General features: G+C 38.7%; 3 protein-coding genes across 6 annotated transcripts; 1 reads left to right on the top strand and 2 right to left on the bottom strand.

Annotated features, from left to right (window-relative positions):
* Nucleotides 1-2,917: 2,917 nt before the first annotated feature.
* LOC133723512 (protein transport protein SEC23 A) lies at nt 2,918-19,436 on the top strand. 3 transcript variants are annotated; one of them, XM_062150358.1, is made up of 6 exons: nt 2,918-3,039; nt 3,178-3,912; nt 4,252-6,072; nt 7,669-7,785; nt 7,877-7,948; nt 8,050-8,446. In XM_062150358.1, exons 2-6 carry the CDS (start codon nt 3,409-3,411, stop codon nt 8,185-8,187), a joined length of 2,652 nt encoding a protein of 883 aa, XP_062006342.1. In that variant the 5' UTR covers nt 2,918-3,039; nt 3,178-3,408; the 3' UTR covers nt 8,188-8,446. The 3 variants fall into 3 exon arrangements, with proteins under 3 accessions (XP_062006342.1, XP_062006343.1, XP_062006341.1); XM_062150359.1 differs by lacking the exons at nt 7,877-7,948; nt 8,050-8,446 and adding exons at nt 18,903-18,974; nt 19,076-19,436 and having other exon boundaries at nt 2,923-3,912; XM_062150357.1 differs by having other exon boundaries at nt 2,925-3,912.
* On the bottom strand, nt 8,722-10,802 carry LOC133719966 (ornithine decarboxylase-like). The gene has a single exon (XM_062146168.1). The coding sequence runs from the start codon at nt 10,643-10,645 to the stop codon at nt 9,467-9,469; it is 1,179 nt and encodes a 392-aa protein (XP_062002152.1). The 5' UTR covers nt 10,646-10,802; the 3' UTR covers nt 8,722-9,466.
* LOC133723513 (uncharacterized) lies at nt 12,337-14,837 on the bottom strand. 2 transcript variants are annotated; one of them, XR_009853079.1, is made up of 5 exons: nt 14,693-14,837; nt 13,892-14,599; nt 13,018-13,809; nt 12,855-12,932; nt 12,337-12,759 (listed from the first exon to the last, which is right to left on the bottom strand). XR_009853079.1 is itself a non-coding variant. In XM_062150360.1 (4 exons), the coding sequence occupies exons 1-3, from the start codon at nt 14,835-14,837 to the stop codon at nt 13,064-13,066; spliced, it is 1,599 nt and encodes a 532-aa protein (XP_062006344.1). In that variant the 3' UTR covers nt 12,337-12,932; nt 13,018-13,063. The 2 variants fall into 2 exon arrangements, 1 of the variants encoding a protein (XP_062006344.1); XM_062150360.1 differs by having other exon boundaries at nt 12,337-12,932.
* Nucleotides 19,437-21,429: the final 1,993 nt, after the last annotated feature.

Below are 21,429 nucleotides of genomic sequence, written 5' to 3'. Positions count from 1 at the left end.
GCATACGATTTGAATGAAGACCAAATTTAGGGAAGATACAAGATAATTTCTGCAATAAAGATTACAGTGAAGAATCAAGATTGTTCTCTACTTTTCATGCAATATTTGATTGGTTGAATGATGTCATTGAAGTAGAAATCAATCTTGATACCTTGGCTAGTCGTGCACTATATATAGGGAGCATTGTGAGATGTTTTTCACCACCACCAAATCCTAAATCAAAATCGCAATTTCCATTCCCTTTCTTCTCTCAAGTTTCGGCATTCTTCCAAGGATCAAGTATTGAAACCGTGGGCATCATCCACTTCCATAGTCGTGATCATCCTCCATTCCAAGCATCCTTGCCGTCTACCTCCACCACCTTTTGAATTCTCTTGTGTTTTGAAGATTTAAAAGTGTAACCATGAACACCTTTATTTTGTTTTTCGGTTTTTAATACTTGTAATTCAAAACAGATTTTTTGTTATGATAATTTGGTTGTTTCGATTACTTTGAGATTGAAAGGATGTTTTGATGTTTAATTTCCAAATACCATGAAGCATGTTAACGCTTTAGGGTTTTTGATAATCTGAAAATTGTGATTTCATCATATGATAACATGTTTGTTGATTTTGTGCGAATAACCCATCGTTTACTTGTTTATTAATCTTTGGATGCATACTTTGATTGATGAGCATGTAATTGAATCCATATTAAAATGTGCTAGTGTTCTAGGTCTTAATAATTAAAGTGGAAACCTATAATGTAACGTCCCGAACCTGAATTTAACCGTTTACTAGTCATTTGGACGGTAAACGACCTTTACTTTCATTTTTATTGTCATTTCAGCACTTTTAGTGGCCCTAAAACTTGACTTTTTGTTCGGGTCAAAATTTGAGAAAATGTTCTTCATGAAAGTTGTAGAGGACGTTAAACCGAGTGCGTGGATATGTGGTACGTAAAAATTGGAGTTCGTATGCGAAAGTTATAAGCGAAATACTAAAGTTACTGTTCATACGGTAAGTTTCTATAAATAGCCAAGTTACTTTGGTAAGTTTCCATTTTTGGAAACCTACCGGTTTTTCTCTCTCTTCTCCCCCGATCCTTTCTCCTCTTCGGCCCGATTTCTTCTCCCTCCGATTTCTTCCTCCTCCGGCCACCCCACGATGGAATCCGGACATCATCTGGCTCGCCTCTTCACCCTGGTCACGTCTGTGGTGGTGTTTTGCAGCAATTTGGCCGGAAGAGCTAGATTTTGAGCTGTGAAGGTTACTGTAGCAGTTTGGAGTTTTCATCGATTTCCGGCGATTCCGACCGTCTCCGGCCACCAAACCGGCGTCGAAGGTTCGGTTTTTGACATAGATCATTTCCCCTAAGGTCTTTCATTTCAATTTGCAGTGTAGAGGTCGAATTAACAATTTCAATTTCTAGGGTTCTTGGAATTTCTGGAAATTTTTGCACTGGCCGGTTTCGACTGTTTAAAGGTAAAATTGGAACTTGTTGTAGTTGTGAAAAATGTTGGGTCTGTTGAGTAGGTGGTGTTGCTAAAATTTGGTGGCCATCGGAGGTGGTGGCCGCCGGCGCGTGGGGCCCACGCGCTGCCACTGTTGGTGGGGCGTGGAGGCATGTAGGGCAGTGTTTTAATTTCAGTTTTTAGCCCATTAAATTGTATGATTGTTGTAGAGCTTGTATGTGAAGTTTGGTGAATTTTGGAGGAGTTTGAAATTATTTGTGAATTTCCGAAGTTTGAAGTTTTGTGATGGAATTGTTGGAAATCCGACCGTCGGATTTTCCTCGTTTTCATTGTGGAATATGTAAATTGAGGAATTGGTGTTGTGGAAGAGATTTGGGTGGAATTTGAGAAGTAATGGAGATAGGGATTTTTGGGTTTCGTTTAGGTTCGTATTTATTTTATCGGATTGCCGTTTACGGAAATATAATTGTGTACATGGCAATGTTGCGAGCTACTGGTTGTTGTTTGAGTGCAATATCATTTTATTGCTTTAGAGTTTATGTTGGAGATATTCGTAGATATCCAATGTACAACTCTGATTCTATGCTTGTAATCCTCTATATAAAGAGACCTCTATTATCAATGAAAGCACGACTCAATTCTCTCCCAATTTCATTTTTCTTAAAATAATTTCTTTATTTTTAACTGAAATTTCCACTGAAATCGAAACTTTATCTAAATTTTCTTAAATTTTTGAAGTACTGAAATCGAAACCGAATTCGAAATTTGAATCATTGGTTTTAGTAAAAAGATTTAGTTTACATTTATTCTTAATGATTTGACAAAATTACCCTTAATGGTAAGGATGGATAATAAGTGATTTAAATGATAGTGATTAATGTGAATAACAGAATGAAAGTTGAGTGACTAATGTGATATTTTTCAAAAGTCAGTGATCAAAGTGTCGGGTCAAAATTCAGTAACTATTTGTGATATTTACCTTTATTGTATACCCAATAATCTGACCGCGCAACTAAACAGTTTCCGTGTAAACTAGAGTTACAATTCACACAGCTTTTGTGTGTGATTGAAGTCTGCACAGTAACAACCCAACGCCAGGCCAATTCTTAGGTGCTGGTAGCCGCACCACGTGTACGGTGCGGCTGCCCAATCAAATCTCAGAAATTTGTCTTTGTTCTGAAATTGTCCCTGATTTTAAATGTGAAATACTCAAAATACCCCCTACTATGACACTGATTGGTGTGCCGCACCACGCAAGAATCACTCCCCAACGCCATTATATAGTGGGCCACGTCAATAAAAAAACACTATTGGCCCGCATCATTTTGTTTCTCCAATCAAACGAAGCAGCGGTGCCAACGGTGCAAATGAGTGACAAAAAGCGCACGGTAAAAAGTGACACCGGTAAAAACCGTGGGCGTTTCCATTTCCATATCCTCAACAGCTCAACTCATATATAACCAAAAAGAAAAAAAAAGAAAAAACAAAATACTGGGCAGTAGAAGAGGAAGAGGAAGCTCTCCTTCAAGTCAAGCAAGGGTCGTTGATTTTTCTGCGTCAAAAAAAAATCCCCAATCTCTCCTCAGGTTCGCAATTTTCGTATTTCATTTCCTCTTTATCGATTTTGATTCCAGTTGAATTTCGATTCTCAATGCATATAGAGCCCCAGATACTTCATCGAATCCATCGTTAAATTCACAATCGGTAATTCCTTCGTTTCGTAGATTGAAGCCGATATCGACGCAATTGTGATAAAATCGATGGGGTTTTAGGGAGGTTTTTGTTTACAAAGGCCTCCTATTTGTTCGATTTCTGTGTTTCTAATAAGATCCATGTGTTGTTAAATCATATTGCTTTGAATCCAACTCGAACCACACAGTTTAGGTTTACTCAAATTTAGTTGAATTAAGGTGTTGTGGTTTTGATTGAACCAACATTTTGGATTTTTTTTTCCGATGTCGAATCCACCACCGCAACCTTCCCTTGGATACTCGATCAGTTTCAGTAGTCCCTCACAGTCAGACACACCATCACCTGACCCTGCTAAAAATGCCATTCCTCCTCCTCCTCCACCTTCGGTTTCGCCCGGACAATCCAGATTCCCTCCTCCACCAAAGTTTCAGCTAGATCAATTTCCTTCTCCCTCAGTCAAAACCCCGAACGGGCCGTCACCGGCTAGTGGTGGTGGATTGAAAACCGGCAGCCCCATTCCTCATTTGAGTACTCCCCCCGGACCTCCCGTCTTTACTTCCCCTGTCCGTCCCGCTGCTGTGCCTTTTCGTGCTTCGCCTGTTACTCCTCAGCCGGTTGCTTTCTCTCCGGCCGCATCCTTGCCAACGTCTTCGCCTGTCAATTTTTCGAATGGATCACTTGAGTTGGACCACCAACTGTCCAATGTCACAGACGATGATGCAGTGCCTGTTGGTGAACCGCCGTATGTCTTATTCTCAGCTCATAAGGTAATCTTTCTTGTTCTTTTTGCTCTTCAGTTACATTTTATGGTTTTTATTATCTGTTCGTTGTGGACATGTAGCGTGTTCTAGTCCTTTTGGATTGATGGTGCTGTAGGTTGTTTTGCACGATTGATTAGATATGTCTAACTGCCTCTGGATTTCTTTAACCACAGGCATAGACTTGTTATACTTGTAGCCATGAACAGATTAGGTCTCCTTATCACTTTGAAAAATGTACAAGTGTATATATGTTCTTCATATTACTTTTGCAATCATTTATTCTTGAAAGAACATCCTTCTTTCCCTACATAGTTAAAAATTTACAAAAACCTTTGTCCTATTTAGGTGTTGAAACAGAAGAAACAAGCAAATGTCCCAAGTTTGGGTTTTGGGGCATTGGTTTCCCCTGGGAGGGAAATTTCTCCGGGTCCTCAAATAATACAACGTGATCCTCATCGCTGCCATAGTTGTGGAGCTTATGCAAATATCTACTGCAACATTTTGCTGGGCTCAGGTCAGTGGCAGTGTGTAATCTGCCGAGAATTGAATGGTAGTGAGGGGGAATACATAGCTCCTAGCAAGGAAGATCTCGCCAACTTTCCAGAGTTGTCATCTCCCATGGTTGATTATGTTCAAACTGCGAACAATAGACCTGGTTTTGTTCCAGTTTCTGATTCTAGAATGTCTGCACCCCTTGTTCTTGTTATAGACGAGTGTTTAGATGAACCACATCTCTGGCATTTACAGAGCTCCTTACATGCCTTTGTCGATTCACTTCCCCCTACAACGAGAATTGGAATAGTACTGTATGGTCGCACAGTATCAGTTTATGATTTTTCAGAGGAATCAGTTGCATCTGCTGATGTGCTTCCAGGCGACAAATCACCATGCCAGGAGTCCTTGAAGGCATTGATATATGGAACCGGTATATATTTGTCTCCAATGCATGCTTCACTGCCTGTAGCACATGCCATATTCTCATCATTAAGGCCGTATAAATTGAACATTCCAGAAGCTTCTAGAGACCGGTGCCTTGGCACAGCAGTTGAGGTTGCTCTTGCTATAATTCAAGGCCCATCAGCAGACATTTCTCGAGGGGTAATAAAAAGGTCAGGAGGTAATAGCAGAGTCATAGTTTGTGCTGGTGGACCCAATACTTATGGTCCTGGATCTGTTCCTCATTCTTTCAGTCACCCAAATTATGCTCACTTGGAAAAGACTGCATTGAAATGGATGGAGCATCTGGGTCAAGAGGCACACCGACACAATACAGTAGTTGATATTCTTTGTGCTGGGCAATGCCCTGTAAGGGTTCCTGTTTTGCAGCCTCTTGCAAAAGCTTCCGGGGGCGTTTTTGTTCTCCATGATGACTTTGGTGAAGCCTTTGGAGTGAACTTGCAAAGGGCATCCACCAGGGCAGCAGGCTCCCGTGGGTTCTTGGCAATTCGCTGTTCAGATGATATTCTCATAACCCAAGTTGTGGGTCCTGGCGAAGAGGCACATGTAGACACTCATGAAACGTTCAAAAATGACACATCTCTTTACATACAAATGCCAAGTGTTGAAGAAACACAGAGCTTCTTACTCTCCTTGGAAAATAAGAGGGACATTAGGACTGAGTATGTGTATTTCCAGTTTACAACTCAGTTTCTGAATGTTTATCAAGCTGATATATCAAGAGTAATAACTGTTAGATTGCCAACAGTTGATAGTGTTTCAGCATATCTTGAGAGCGTCCAAGAGGAAGTGGCAGCAGTTCTTATTGCAAAGAGGACTCTCTTGCGAGCCAAAAACAGTTCTGATGCAATTGATATGCGATCAACAATAGATGAAAGAATTAAAGACATTGCTTTAAAATATGGTTCTCAAGTACCAAAATCAAAGCAATATCGTTTCCCAAAGGAGATGTCTTTATTACCAGAGCACCTGTTTCATCTTAGAAGGGGCCCACTTTTGGGAAACATTGTTGGCCATGAAGATGAGAGGTCTGTGTTACGGAACTTGTTTCTGAATGCATCCTTTGATCTGTCTCTGCGAATGGTTGCACCTCGTTGTCTAATGCATCGGGAAGGGGGAACTTTCGAGGAACTACCAGCTTATGACCTTGCTATGCAGTCTGATGCAGCAGTTGTACTTGATCATGGCACAGATGTCTTCATTTGGTTGGTATGTCCTTTAGCTCCTATTATTGTCATTTGTTTTATACATCTTGATTCTGCCTCTATGTTTTGGTGTGCTTTTTCTTTTTTCTTTTTGTCCTGGGGAACCTTGCTCCTTGTTAATGCTACAGAAATATAATTTTTATATTAGCAGTGCCATGCAGTACACGTGGAATAGGAAATTTATTACTACTATGCAATCTCATGGGCCAGAAGCTTGTATTTTTTTATTTGTTGCTAAATTGGAGTTTTTTTTTTCTGGTGTCTGATACATCAAGTTATGTGCATGTGCAGAAAATAAATAGGCTCACATATGCTGACGATTGTAGTATACATAACTATGGACTTTTGTTTTGGAAATCATGTTTGACCTCGTATAAAATCTTGATGACCCTTGTTTTGAGATTTTAAGATTTTGGAGGCACAAGTGTAGATTATCGGTTATGGTCCCTGGAAAATTTATTACTTCTGATATGCTTCCAAACAGCAGATGTGCTGACCATTGTGGTATTCATGCTGACCATTGTAGTATTCATAACTATAGAGCTTCGTCTTGAAAATAATTTTTTACCCTGTTGAACATCATGATCACCTTTGTCTTGAGCTTTTAAGATGGGAGGCCAAGTGCAGATTAGAGCTTGTGGTCCCTGGAAAACTTAGTACTGGTGATATGCTTTAAAACAGCAGACCTAGTCATGCTTGTCCATTCACTCTTTGTTATAAATTGCAACAAGAGTACTGATTTTTTTCTTTTTTCTTTTTTCTTTTAATCTTTCATTCCACATCCTTTGATTAGGCTGTGTTTAGCCTAGAAACTACTATTTCTCTTGTAGTTATTATAATTTTTTTTTCAGTAATAACTAAGCATGGAAGGACGCTCTCTCTCTCTATTTGCAATTGTTTAGAGTGGCAGGAGTTTGGCCTAGAAACTACTAACTAAGCATGGAAAGACGCTCTCCCTGAGCTGTTGAAATTGTTTAGAGTGGTAGGAGTTTAGCCTAGAAATTATAGTCTTTTGCAGTGGTATCTAAACACAGACTGAAAAGATAGGTTGTGGGGGAAGTTATAGAAGTTACTGCAATGAAAACAGTAAGGTGATGTGTGATGAGAGTAATATCCTTCAAATATTAAAAAGGGCCTAATGTGATAGGGCCTAGTAGGAACTTTGGACCAACTTAGTTGACAAATAGATTTTGGGTTTCCATATTGTCGTAAAAAGCATGCAGCTACCTTCGTGGCCAAGTATTTCATTCCTCTGCATTATGCGGGGAGGGCGAGTGCTTTGGGATTTGGCTTCCCCCCTCGCACAGAAGTAATAGAAATTTTGCTTAAAAATTAAAAGCAGAAAGTAATTGAGAAAATATGAGGTCATGTAGGATGCCTAAGGTTGGTGTGGTGAGCACCCGTGTCTGTTCTACAATTTATACAATGAGACCCTTAAACCAGTAAATGTATGTGTTACTGACATTTTCACATCTGTTGAGTATTATCATCAAGAGTACTCACTACTTTGGTTTCTTATAGTTACTTGACTCTGTCTGTTCGGAAGTTCATTAACCTTACGATGTAGTTTGAACATTTTCCTTTTGACTGGTGTATTCAGGGTGCTGAACTTGCTGCTGATGAAGGGAAAAGTGCAGCTGCTTTAGCTGCGTGCAGAACATTGGCTGAAGAGCTCAGTGAACTTCGGTTTCCAGCCCCTCGGATTCTTTCCTTCAAGGTTTTCTTTCCTTGCCCTGCTTTTTATTTTTTTTGGGTGCTTTTTAATGCCTAGAAATGAAGTTGAAACTAATGATTCAATTGTTAAACAGGAAGGAAGTTCTCAGGCTCGGTATTTTGTATCACGGCTCATTCCTGCGCACAAGGATCCTCCTTATGAGCAGGTGAGGGTAAATCAATAAACATGGATTTTTCTCAAGACTCAAGATTTCTTATTTGCTTTGGTGTAAAGCATGTATTAAAGTGTTTATTGCATCTGTTGCAGGAGGCAAGATTTCCTCAGCTACGAACTTTGACGATAGAACAGCGCACAAAGCTGAAAAGCAGTTTTATTAGTTTTGATGATCCTAGCTTCTGTGAGTGGGTACGAAGCTTGAGAGTGGTTCCCCCAGAACCAAGTTAGATGGTCTTAGCCTTTGTTAATCTTGAGGGCTAACGTCACTACAGAAAGTCAGTGTTGCAAGTTGTATTAGAGCAAAATTGTGTCCTGCCGAGAAGATTTTTTGTTCTTTCATTTTCACTGGTAGAGGAAATTGTAGTTGAGATATGTCTGGACAGGAAAGGTATAGTTCTCATCTCCTTAATACGATTAGCAGTTAACTTTGTCCAATAGCAGCTGCTGGTTTGCATGGTCCTTGAATGCAAGATTTTGTTTGGAGCTTCCTTTGCTTTTAGTTTATACCTTAATGGGGTTCATAGTCAATAATGGACTGGCCTCTTATGTCCTATAGACATTTGTTGGTAGGGTGCTCCCCAAATTGAAAAGTTTACTGGTTTGAAATCACCTTTAGCATTTGCTAATTAATTATCAATATTAAGAGGTACTTATCATAATTTTAATCGACACTTAAAATTTCGATCAAGATTTTCATAAATCCAAATTACCTAAATTTTCCATTAAAATCGAAATTTTAATCCATAAGATAATAATCAGAGGTACAGGCACAATCATAAGATTCTTATTCGAAATTAATCAGAGATACATGCACAATCATAAGATTCTTATGGTAAGAACAATACGAACGTTGGACGCAGCCAACTAGGATATATCTGTCTGATAAAAAAAACAACAATTCTCAGGTTCACCCCAAGGGGTGAATCAGCATATTCACCCTCTTTTATGATTAATGCATAATAACTTTGTAATTTTCTAATTCAACCATTCAAGTTGTATAATGTAATATAAAGATTAGTTCTGTAAAAAATCAATCAAATTGAAGACCATTTAATTATTTATTTATATGAAATACATGGACGGTTCATTATAATAGCAGTAAGTGTTGTTAGAACCGTCCATTTATTTGATTCAATTAGATAATTAAACGATTTCCGATTCGATTGATTTTTTACAGAGATGATCTTTAAATGCTAATTTAAGATATGGACCGTTTGATTATAAATTTATTAAGTAAAAGTGAGTTAATTGATAATAGGGGTGAATATGCTTGTTCACCCTAGGGGTGAACCTAAGAATTGTTCTAAAAAAAAGAAGAAAAAAAAAAGAAGAGGATATTTGCTATCACTAGTTCACTTTGCTAATGTGAGAAATAGTTTGAGCACGGGATGATTATTACTGCAAACTGCACCATCATGAGTTAATTAGTAAGATAGGTGATCTTGGCGGAGCCAAAACCATGGAAGTGGCTGCTACGCGCCAACGTATAAGCACCCATGTTGCTTATTCACCTCCAGTTCTGGTAACTGGTCACCCTCCAACACCTTGTCAGCCGAATCACACGTCGGACCAAACACAGTCGACCTGTAAGCGCGAGCACCGCCGGTAGCTCTTCACTTACCATCAAGACTGGATTTTTCTCGATGCCGTCACATACCTTATTGGACATGCATTTCAGAGCAATGCACGATTTAAGTAGGGTTTTAGGGTCCGCAAGCATCATGGACCCATAAAACCCTTCGTTGATCCAGTATTGTCTGTCCTCCCCTCTCACACGCTTCCCGATGATGTTGGTGACAAGCGTGAAAGCGATCTCTGCAAAAAACCGACCTGGCTCGGCTATCACCGTCAAGCTGCGTCGCTCCTCCTCTGAAAAATAAGTCTCCACAGAGGTTTTCACAGCTGCTGCCGCAGCTTCAAAGGACGATGGCTTGGACATGAAGCCACCGCCAATGTCCAACACATGCAAGGGAGGCATAGAGAGCTTAGCCGCCTCCTGGAAAACCGCCTTAGCTGCCTCTAAGGCTGTTTTGTATGCTTGAAAATTGTAGGACTCACCTCCTACGTGAAATGAAACCCCAGCTACTCTGAGTCCTGCAGTTTGAGCGGCTTGGAGGAGCGGAGACACTTCTTCAGGGAGAGCACCGAACTTGGAACCCAGTGGCCAATTGCACCCACTCTCGTCCGGAGCTTTGATGCGGATCAGTAAAGAACATTTCGGGTGCCATTTTCGAATCTTTTCAATCTCACCCACCGAGTCATAAGTGGTTAGGTTAACGCCAACTTCAGCAGCGTACTTGATGTGAGAGCTAGCTTTGCAGGGATTAGCATAGATGATGTGATCCGGAGAAACTCCGAGAGCTAAAATGGACTCAATCTCAGAGGGATTTGCACAGTCGAAACTTGAACCTTGAGCCACCAAGGTGGCGAGGAGATTCGGGTGTGGGTTGCACTTGACGGCGTAGAAAGGTTGGACCATTGGAAGGTTATGTTTCCATGTGTCCATGAGGTTGCTTACAAGACCCAAATCCAGCACGTAAAATGCTTCCTCACTTGGCTGCAGTTTCTTGATCATCGAAATGATTTTCTGAATGAAATATTCATCATCACCCAGCTTGTTATTGGTCACGACCTGATCTGGTGCACTTGGTAGGGCTTCAAGGCTCTTTACATTCCACGACTCCATGCTGGTGCTATTTAATTAACGACAAAAGATTTTAGATTTTAACAACGTACACTAACCGTATCTTACGTACAGCATATACCATCTTTGAAGAATAGTCTATATATACTGATGTATATATAGATAACCTATGCCACATATACTGATGTATATATAGATAACCGTATCTTTGAAGAATAGTCTATATATACTGATGTATAAGGTCTTTTCCAACCCAAATGGCTAAAAATAGCCCTGGAGCTAAATTTTAGCCCTGATTTCTTTACTATTCATCGATGTGACATCAACCGTCTCTCATCCGTCAAAGTTAAATTATAGCCCTAAAATATATTTTAAAAATTTGAATATGTTATATATATATATATATATATATATATATATATATATATATATATATATGTTCTTATTTTTTATCAGATTCTTACTTATAGTAATTGAAATAATTTTTATGATAAAAAATATTTTTCCGGTTGTACTTTTCAAATTCCATGTGTTGCTTCACAAGGAATGTTGTAGATTTGTTACACGATTTTATATATGTGGCATAGGTTATCTTGATGGAATATTTTTAAATTCTCGGATATGACTTCGAAGCCACGTGTTTCGTCGTGATTCATTTGTGAAATTTCGAAATGGATATAAATCAATTTTTGACTTGATTGCATCTTATCAAACTTTCAGATATGATTTCGAGAGCACGTGTTTCGTCCTGATTTGTTTGTGAAATTTCGAAATGGATATAAAGCTGTTTTTGGCTTGATCAAATCTTATCAAATTTTTGAATAAGATTTCTTGAATGAGACATGTTTCGTCTTCATTATTATAAAATTTTGGAGTGGATATGATGTCTACATTGCACTCGTTATCTTCAGCAAAAAATATCTTTGTAAACTGACAATTTGTTTGTGAAATTTCAAAATGGATATAAAGCTGTTTTTGGCTTGATCGAATCTTATCAAATTTTTGAATAAGATTCTTGAATGACACATGTTCCGTCTTCATTATTATCAAATTTTGGAGTGGATATGATGTGTACATTGCACTCGTTATCTTCAGCAAAAAATATCTTTATAAACTGACAATTTGTTTGTGAAATTTCGAAATGGATATAAATCTGTTTTTGGCTTGATCGAATCTTATCAAATTTTTGAATAAGATTCTTGAATGACACATGTTCCGTCTTCATTGGATTATCAAATTTTGGAGTGAATGACACATGTTCCGTCTTCATTTGAGTGATTGATAACTATGTTTGTTTCCGTCTGATAATTAACTCAAGGACTAAATTCAGTTTGACTCCTCCAACTTTGGGTCGATCTTCACTTCAGTCCCGGAACTTTTTTTTTAATCACGTTGGTCCTTGGAGTTTCAATTTCCATCACCCGCGTCCAAAAGTCAAACTTGGCTCTAAATGTGACGTCAGGTGCGGACGTGGCCTCGACACACTGGCCCACTTTTCAGCTTTGTCTTCCCCCCCCCCCCCCCAGAAGGGCAAAATAGACATTTTGACATATTTTGCCTCATAAATTTTAAAAAAGGATCAAAGAAGGGTTTAGGGCCAAATTGACCCCTAATTAGCTGCTACACTTTTTTTCATGCCTTCAAACATCCAAATGAACTCAAACATGAACAACAAATCACAAAAACCTGAATTTAGTCATAATATCATCAACCATAATATCAAAACCTCCAAATGAACCAAAACTTGAAAACACATTACCTAAACCAGAATTTTACCATAAATAGCAACCTAATGATGCATAAATCTGTTTTACATCCAAAGTAACCAAAAATATAGTTTGGATGAACTTGCATTTAGTCCTAGTTCTAATCATCCCAGCAAAAGATTAGAACTAGCAACCCTGTGACACAGCACAAGGTTGCACAAAAAATTGCAACATACGCATCTGTGATCCTAACCTTCATTGCTAACCCCATCTAGTCCCATTTTTCTATTTGCCAGCTTTCTTCGAATTGTCTCGTATCCTCACATATGGCCTGGATGAAGCTTGTGAGGATGCAACTTTACCCTTGCTTGACGGAGGTTTTGGTGGTCTACCCTTGGTTGAAGTTGCTATAGCTATTGATGCCTTTGATGCTGCCTTCTTTTCATCCCTCTTTTTCAACAATTTTAAGATGAAAAATAATTTAGATAACTAACTGAAGAATGAACAATACATATATAATTCAAACATGGCAGCCCTCATTTTACCTTAGCCTCTACAGCTCTTAACCTTGCCTTTGCCCTAAGGTCATTCTTTGTCTTTGGGGCCTTTCTAGTACCCTTAGCCTGCATCAAGTAAATTTCTCAGTTTAAACACCAATTTTCAAATGCATTATCTGCTACTAATTAACCAAACACAAACACAAATTACCTGAGTTGCAGTAGATGATCCCTCCCCTGTGTTAAGCTTTCTCTTCTTAGCTGCCTAGCTTTTCCTTTGGTGGAAGATGCCTATGGCATGTCTTCACATTATGACCCAACTGGTGACAATTAGAACACTTCAAGGACTTTTGAACCCTTCCCAGCTTGGGGCCTTCAGTTTCCCTCTCTGATACATCTTTGATTCTTTTGGTTCTAGGCCTACCAGGCTGTCTATTATACTGTGGTGGGAGGATGGTAGGTTCATCACAAGGGATCCACAGGTCCATCCCATTCACAGGCTTTACTGTGTTAGAGTAGATATCCATATAGGTCTTTGTCAAGTAGCATGCATCCACATAGTCGTCAGGGTTCTGCCTCATGAAATGTATAGCTGAGATGGCATGCTTGCAAGGGATACCTGTTAAATCCCACCTCCTACAAGCACAAGTCCTTCTTGTCAGGTCAACCACATATCTGCTTCCTCCACAGCTCTCTACCTCAATCTGGGGACTGCCAGAACCATAAGGGATGCAATCAGATGCAGACCTTTCCTTGTTCTTCTCTAAGATTTGCCTAGGCTTGGGGCAGATGGGGTCGACAACTTTGCTCATCTTCTCCTTCCTCATTGCAACCCTCTTCATCATTTTCACCCTTATATCCTCAAGACATGAAATAACTGGCTTTGACCTAGCAGGTAAGACGAAAGCATTGAAGCTTTCACAGAGGTTGTTCAAGAGCACATCACATTTCAAAAAAGTTTGAAAGTGAGATCTGCACCAGTGCCTAGGGTTTCTTTGAGGATCTACAAAGAGTAAAAGAGTTCACATTAGTGCCCATTTAACAAAATAAAACGAAGAATGCACAAATAGGAGATTGAGACTTACCAGTTAACCAATCATATGCTTTGGGGTCCAGCTGCTTCATTAGCACCATCTCCTTAGTGTAGTATGACATAGTTGATGACTTTGCAATAGCCCAAAGTTGGTCTTTCATCACTTTTCCAGGATAAAGCTTGTTGAAGTTTGTCCAGAGATGCCTAACACAAAATCTATGATCTGCTAGGGGGAGAACAGCTTCACATGTAGGAAGAAGACCTTTCTGCTTGTCAGATATGAAGGTGAAGCCATTTCCTTCACCTGTGATGTTAAGGTCTTTTGCCAGCAGTCTCAAAAACCAATCCCAAGAGTCTTTACTCTCCATCTCTACCATTGCATAAGCTACCACATAGGTAGTGTTGTTTGGATCCAGCCCAACTGCTGCCAACAATTGGCCACCATATGCACTCTTCAAATGGCATCCATCTAGTCCCAGTATAGGTCTGCAACCTGCCCTGAATCCCATCTTCAATGCTCCTAGGCATATATACATCCTTTTAAAAACAGGCTGTTGATCAGGGTTGTTGAAATCACATTTGATGTCAACTGTTGTGTTTGGATCCACCCTTTTCAGCTCTTGTGCATAATCTTGCACTCTTGCATACTGCTCCTTCATAGACCTCTCAATAAGCTTAAGTGCAGCCTTCTTTGTCCTATATGCTTGCTGAAAAGACACTTTGGCTCTAACACTAGCAGCCATTGTCTGGGCAAGTGATTCTGCAAAAGAAAAACAACATGATTAAAATGCAGCATTAGTTGCATAATTACCCAAACATTGATTAAGTACTTCACAAAAGCAGTAGACAATACCTGTAGAAATATCAGGATGAAGCTTGATTTGGTTTGCAAATTTCTCTGTCAGATAGGGGGTCCTGACCGTGCTATTTTCAATGACTCTTGCACACGTATGTTGTCCATTATAGTTCTTAATCATAAGTGTATCCTCATGCTGCATCTTTGAGGCATACAAATCAAATGGATAGTTCTCAGCCTTGCAAATGGCCCTAATCCTCCCTCGATCATTCTTCAGAAAAACAGCTTCCCAGCCCTTCTAAATTGCCCTTTCCCTTATAGCAGCCCTCAGTATCTTTGCAGTTGCAAACTTCATTCCCTTACAAAACCAAGGGTTCTTCATATCTACATTGGGGTTGAACTCTGGAAATCTGCCACCCACACCATCATCTTCAGAATCAGCCTCATGCCCTATCCCTTCCTCATCAGAATCCACAGCCCCAAACATACCCTCTGTTTCTTCATCCTCATCCCCTTCCATATCATTATTCCCACTCACTCCTTCATCAGCTTTAGAACATCCCTCTCCTCCAACTGTTTGACCAGCCTCCTCTTCTGTTAACCACTCAAATAGGAAATCATCATCAACACCGTATGCTGCATATTCCTCATCATCTGCAGCAGGATTATAATCATCATCTCCAGATGAATCATCTTGACCAGTCTCTTCTTCCTCATGAAGCAATCCATCATGATCATCATCATGCAGGCTATCATCTTGACCATCATCATCACTGTCCTCTTCAAATAGTCCTTCCTCAAACTCAACTTTCTTTTTTCCCTTGTCAGTGGGGTCACTGGTGGGAGCTTTGCTAGCCTGAGTTGGGATCTCTTCTTGAGGCTCACTTTTCTTCAGAGAACTTAACTTTTTCCTTTGTGCACACACTTTATATCTCCTGCCCTTCACCTGCTTTGCCATCTCAGGCTGCCTGTTAGGTGACTCAGGCAGCTCCTCTATCTTAACAGAGGACTTTGGCTTCCTTGGAGACTCAGGCAGCTCCTCTATAACTACCCCACTACTGCCAGCTTGACTAAACCCCCATTGTTGTTGCTCAAACACAAACAAGTCATCAAAATCATCCTCTACATCATCAAGTACATCATCCCATAGATCTCTGTGGTCAAGGTACAGTATTACCAGCCTTATATCTGGCACACAACAGCACATTGTGATTACATCCTGGTCGTTGTTCACCTTTGTGGTTGCATCATCTTCACTTCCTATGGAGAACCAGTAGTCTATCCTTTTCCCAACATATGAAGGATCTATACCCCTTACCATGGAATCCACCTCCACCAAACTCATTTTATCCTTGTCGACATTATCGTAATAACTGATCTTCCCACCTACGTACTTGTTGTTTATGTGATCCATATATCCACCATGATAAACCTTCATGGTGAAGTAATCTGGATGAACTGCAATGACAAACATACAATTACAAAAAGCATTAGGACTCCAAAGCATTACAGCAGCCCTAAACCCTATACCAGAAAAACCATAAAAAAATGCACCGACACAGTCATAAATATTCAGCTACCTAATTTACAAGGGCTTCCAACTACTAAAACCCTAAAAAATCAATTCATTCGTAGGACCACAACAGCACTAACAAGGACCACTTAGTTAAATCCCTATTTCAGCTACCCAACAACATCCATATGCATCATTCAATATTCAATTTTGGAATCTTAAGAAACAGAAAACTCCAAATTAGAAACTTCCTAAACCCTAAACTGAAAACCCCTAAATCCGAACCTTCCAAAACACTAAATGACCAAACTCAGTCAGCATACACCCAAAATCAATAACATATTCAACACCGTAACCCACCGTTCGTTAAACACTGTAATCATTTAATGTAATGAAAATTTCAAAACAGTCACTCACCGTAATTTGGGATTTCTTCGCCCCCATTCTCCAATCGAGGTACCCACTCATCATCAGCTCCAACCATGTCGCCAATCTGTCGAAGCAATACCCCAATGGACGGGATTAGGAGCTTATAGTCTGGGTTTGATACTGGTAGTTGAGAGAGAAAGGATGCTTTTTGAGAGAGTCTATTTTTCAATTTCAATTTTGGGATTAGGTTTTCGTCGTCGGTTCCTGTAATGGGGATGTAATTGAGGGAAAACCATAACAAGGGGTATTTTGGACAATGACAACAATCTAAGAGGACAAAGCTGAAAAGTGGGCCAGTGTGTCGAGGCCACGTCCGCACCTGACGTCACATTTAGAGCCAAGTTTGACTTTTGGACGCGGGTGATGGAAATTGAAACTCCAAGGACCAACGTGATTAAAAAAAAAGTTTCGGGACTGAAGTGAAGATCGACCCAAAGTTAGAGGAGTCAAACTGAATTTAGTCCTTAACTCAATTACAATAGATGGGGAAGATTTTTAGTAATATCCCTGCAGCATCCTGCCATATTTATGGTTCCATTTTGATGTTTTGCCTTTGCAATTAGATTTATATGATTGGCAGATATAAAGAATGGATGCGTTAATTTGTTGCCAAAGGGACAAGTATAGCGACAATTCTACAATGGATGTTGTCTAATGTGGATTATCGAATGTTAGAATTTCCATTTAGACTCAGCGGTATGCTTACATTGCTAGCATATGTCATTATATTTGATAAATATGGAATTCTGTGACCTTTACACGAGGTTCCTTTTTCTTCTTTGCTGCTGAACATGTTATCCCTATAAGTAAAGGGATTCATATTGTCAGGTGGAATGCATGGCTTAATAATTTTTTTTTCCATTTGTCCAGTATTATTAGGAGAAAGGTTCATATCAGTTTCATATATATTACTGTTGCGAACCTTGTAAAGATGCTATATTGTTGATTACTAGCGTTCTTATTTATTGACTTGGATTTTCGATAGTATATGTTAATGGTTTTAGTCCCACTCAAGTATGTTTTAAGTTTGCTCTCTTTAGTTTATCCTACTAGTAATTGGAGCTCATTTTTACTAATGAGTATGGTTATTTGATTTGGAGTAATTTATAATGGCTTTAACTTGACAGAAAAAAGTAGCTTGATTTTTCTCCGTGTTTAATATAGTGTGTAGCAGGGGTTGAGGCTAAATGTGTGGTAGTTGTTGACTGGTGGTAGTAATGTTATGGGGATGTTGAGCTTGTGAAGGATAAAACCAAATCTATGCAAGACTAGACCTAGAGTAGTATTGTTTTACTCTTTGTCTTGTTAGATTATCTGTGATCATTTGTGCCAGGTGATTTATAACTGCCAGTTTCAAGAATTTTTAATCCTAAATTTAGTGAGAGAAATTGAGAGATCAGGTGTAATTGAGAACGCAGGGGTTCAAAAGAAAAAGATTCTTGAGTAGGATGAAGTTAAATGGTTTGGTATGACTTATGAACCAGGGATGACCTTATGCATGTGTTACTATATCAGCTTGTGTTAGGTTGATAGAGTTTGTCAAGTGACATTTATGACGCATTTTGGATTTTTCCAGTTGCTTGTAGTTTCTGAGCTGTAAGTTCCATAGTTCCTTATTTCTGTGCGTTTTGTTCTCCCTCCACTGGGCTTTTCTCTTTGACATTCTATGCATTGCATTTATGTCATTGATTGGCTCTTGAAAACCTTTCCAGTCTAGGAGAACATGAACATCTTACCAATATTGGTAATTCAGTTCAACTTATTAGTGGCGTGGTAACAAGTTTTCTCCTATCTCCCACTAAATCCTTGCCTTGGATTCAATTGGTTACTCCACCCCCATACACAGGGTGTTGGCATAAGATTTATAGCTGGCCTTGTAGAAATTATTGATAGTTAATAACTTTATGAGGAAGACTGTGTAACTGAACCTAAGGAAATCTATTTTTGCCACTGTAGCCATTTTGCCTTTTTTTTTTTTTTTTTTTTGAAAGGGGTTTGGAACCCAGCCTAGCTGGGAGGCTCAGCCCCACGCCCGGTTCCATTTTGCCTTTTATGTAAATTGGTCCTGTAACAGAAACTTAAGGAGTGTTAAACTTTGAGCCAATTAGCCAGAGCCTTTTAATCTGTCAGCCTATTAGTCAGTTGCTTGTTAAACTTCTTATATATTTGGAATCTTGACAGCGATAGTCAATTGTACTCTCATGAGTCTCTTTAGATGGATTCTTTCCTTCAAGGTTTTCTTTCCTTGCCCTGCTTTTTATTTTTTTTGGGTGATTTTTAATGCCTAGAAATGAAGTTGAAACTAATGATTCAATTGTTAAACAGGAAGGAAGTTCTCAGGCTCGGTATTTTGTATCGCGGCTCATTCCTGCGCACAAGGATCCTCCTTATGAGCAGGTGAGGGTAAATCAATAAACAGGGATTTTTCTGAAGACTCAAGATTTCCTATTTGCTTTGGTGTAAAGCATGTATTAAAGTGTTTGTTGCTTCTGTTGCAGGAGGCAAGATTTCCTCAGCTACGAACTTTGACAATAGAACAGCGCACAAAGCTGAAAAGCAGTTTTATTAGTTTTGATGATCCTAGCTTCTGTGAGTGGGTACGAAGCTTGAGAGTGGTTCCCCCAAAACCAAGTTAGATGGTCTTAGCCTTTGTTAATCTTGAGGGCTAACGTCACTACAAAAAGTCAGTGTTGCAAGTTGTATTAGAGCAAAATTGTGTCTTGCCGAGAAAATTTTTTGTTCTTTCATTTTCACTGGTAGAGGAAATTGTAGTTGAGATATGTCTGGAGAGGGAAGGTATAGTTCTCGTCATCCCACGATTAGCAGTTAACTTTGTCCAATGGCAGCTGCTGGTTTGCATGGTCCTTGAATGCAAGATTTTGTTTGGAGCTTGTTTTGCTTTTAATTTATACCTTGTGAGGGAAATAATGGGGTTCATAGTCAATAATGGACTGGCCTCTTATGACCTGCAGATATTTGTTGGCAGGGTGCTCCCCAAATTGAAAAGTTTACTAGTTTGAAATTACCTTTAGCATTTGATAAGAACAAGTAATCACTACTAGCAAAATAACAACACACACGGATTTACTGTAGTTAAAAGCCACAGATATCCGTGTGAAATAGAAATACTGACAGAAATCCGTGTGAAATGAGCATAATGGGGCCCACAATAATTTATACAATAACAATATCAACGGAAATCCGTGTGCAAAAACAATAGTCACAGATATCTGTGTAAAAACAAAAACATTTTCACACGGATATCTGTGTGAAAAACAATTCACACGGATTTCTGTACGTATTATAAATTAGTTTATTTCGAAATCATTAATTTTTTATGTTATGTGAATTATGGAGGGACGGATTTCCGTTACAATAACTATTTGATACAGATTTCTGTGTGAAATGAGTAATACACACGGATTTCCGTGTGAAAATGTTGACACAGTATTCCGTGTGAAAAAGGAGACTACACACAGAAATCCGTGTGAATAAACAAGAGTAACTGATGTCTGTGTAAAAACTAAAACTTTTTCACACGGATATCTGTGTGAAAATAACGATTAGCTACAAAATTCCGTGTGAAAATGTATAGGTGTATATAAGGTTGACCATTTATTTGATATCGAAATAACGGCGGATTGAGTTAATTTTTTTTTACACAATACCTATTAATACACTATAAATAGATGGGTAATGTCAAATTTATTGATTTTCAATTTTGATTTTTTGGATCGCACAAAAATTCTTATATGTCTACTAATGTGGTATAACTAGTTTATTAGTTGTAATGAAAAGTATACATTCCATGAGCAACAATGTTGAGGAAATTGAATTTATCAAAATCGACCGTTGGATGTTGTCATGATTAGAATAAATAGTTATGGACAAAATTTCAGCTATTTTTGTTATCGTTTAGGTCTCGATCTACTAGATCAACCATGAACCCTAAATACCACATAAAACTAATATGCTCATAACCGCTCATTCGCAACTTATTTTTTTCGATCTGTCAGCTCTCATACTCTCATGAATATGAGGTATACCAAATAATGTAAAAATTTTGCATTATTTATCTCCTCGTGGTTTAACTCCCCTTAGGGAAGTATAGATGTATATAAGGTTAACCACTTTATTTGATATTGAAATAATGGCTTTAATTTGAGTTAATTTTTTTACACCATACCTATTAATACGCTATAAATAGATGGGTAGTGTCAAATTTATCAATTTTCAATTTTAATTTTTTGGATTGCACAAAATTCTTATATGTCTACTAATGTGGTATAACTAGTTTATTAGTTATAAAGAAAAGTATACCTTCCATAAGCAACAATGCGTAGGAAAACACCTTTATCAAAATCGACCGTAGGATGTTATCATGATAAGAATAAATGGTTATTTTCAAAATTTCAGCTATTTTTGTCGTCGTTTGGGTTTCGATCTAGTAGCTCAACCCTAAACCTTAAATACTACATAAAACTAATATGCTCATAACCGCTCACTCGTAACTTATTTTTTTGATCTGTAAACTCTCATGCTCTCATGGGTAGAAGCTATATCAACTAATGTAAAAATGTCTGAAATTTTATCTCCTCAAGGGTCGGCTCCCCTTAGGGAAGTAGAAGCGTTTAAAGGGTTGACCGGTTTATTTCATGTCAAAATAACGGCGGATCGGGTTAATTTTTTCACACAATACCTATTAATACGCTATAAATAGACAGGTAATGCCAAATTTATTGATTTCCAATTTCGAGTGTTTAGATCGAACAAAATCCTTATGTGCCTACCAATGTTGTTTAACTAGTTTATTAGTTATAATGAAAAGTATACATTCCATAAGCAACAATGT

Source organism: Rosa rugosa, chromosome 7 (assembly GCF_958449725.1).
Source record: "Rosa rugosa chromosome 7, drRosRugo1.1, whole genome shotgun sequence".
Taxonomy (NCBI): domain Eukaryota; kingdom Viridiplantae; phylum Streptophyta; class Magnoliopsida; order Rosales; family Rosaceae; genus Rosa; species Rosa rugosa.
The sequence above is the reverse complement of the archived record's forward strand: the minus strand, read 5'-3'. Positions and strand labels throughout refer to the sequence as shown.

Excerpts from the sequence above, each read along its gene's own strand:
- LOC133723512 (XM_062150359.1), top strand. The coding sequence starts at position 3,409 with ATGTCGAATCCACCACCGCAACCTTCCCTTGGATACTCGATCAGTTTC. Across the intron at positions 7,786-18,902 it reads CTCGGATTCTTTCCTTCAAG|GAAGGAAGTTCTCAGGCTCG; the intron begins GTTTTCTTTCCT and ends ATTGTTAAACAG. Across the intron at positions 18,975-19,075 it reads AGGATCCTCCTTATGAGCAG|GAGGCAAGATTTCCTCAGCT; the intron begins GTGAGGGTAAAT and ends CTTCTGTTGCAG.
- LOC133719966 (XM_062146168.1), bottom strand. The coding sequence starts at position 10,645 with ATGGAGTCGTGGAATGTAAAGAGCCTTGAAGCCCTACCAAGTGCACCA.
- LOC133723513 (XM_062150360.1), bottom strand. The coding sequence starts at position 14,837 with ATGCAGCATGAGGATACACTTATGATTAAGAACTATAATGGACAACAT. Across the intron at positions 14,600-14,692 it reads TCATCCTGATATTTCTACAG|AATCACTTGCCCAGACAATG; the intron begins GTATTGTCTACT and ends TTTCTTTTGCAG. Across the intron at positions 13,810-13,891 it reads AGCATATGATTGGTTAACTG|ATCCTCAAAGAAACCCTAGG; the intron begins GTAAGTCTCAAT and ends TACTCTTTGTAG.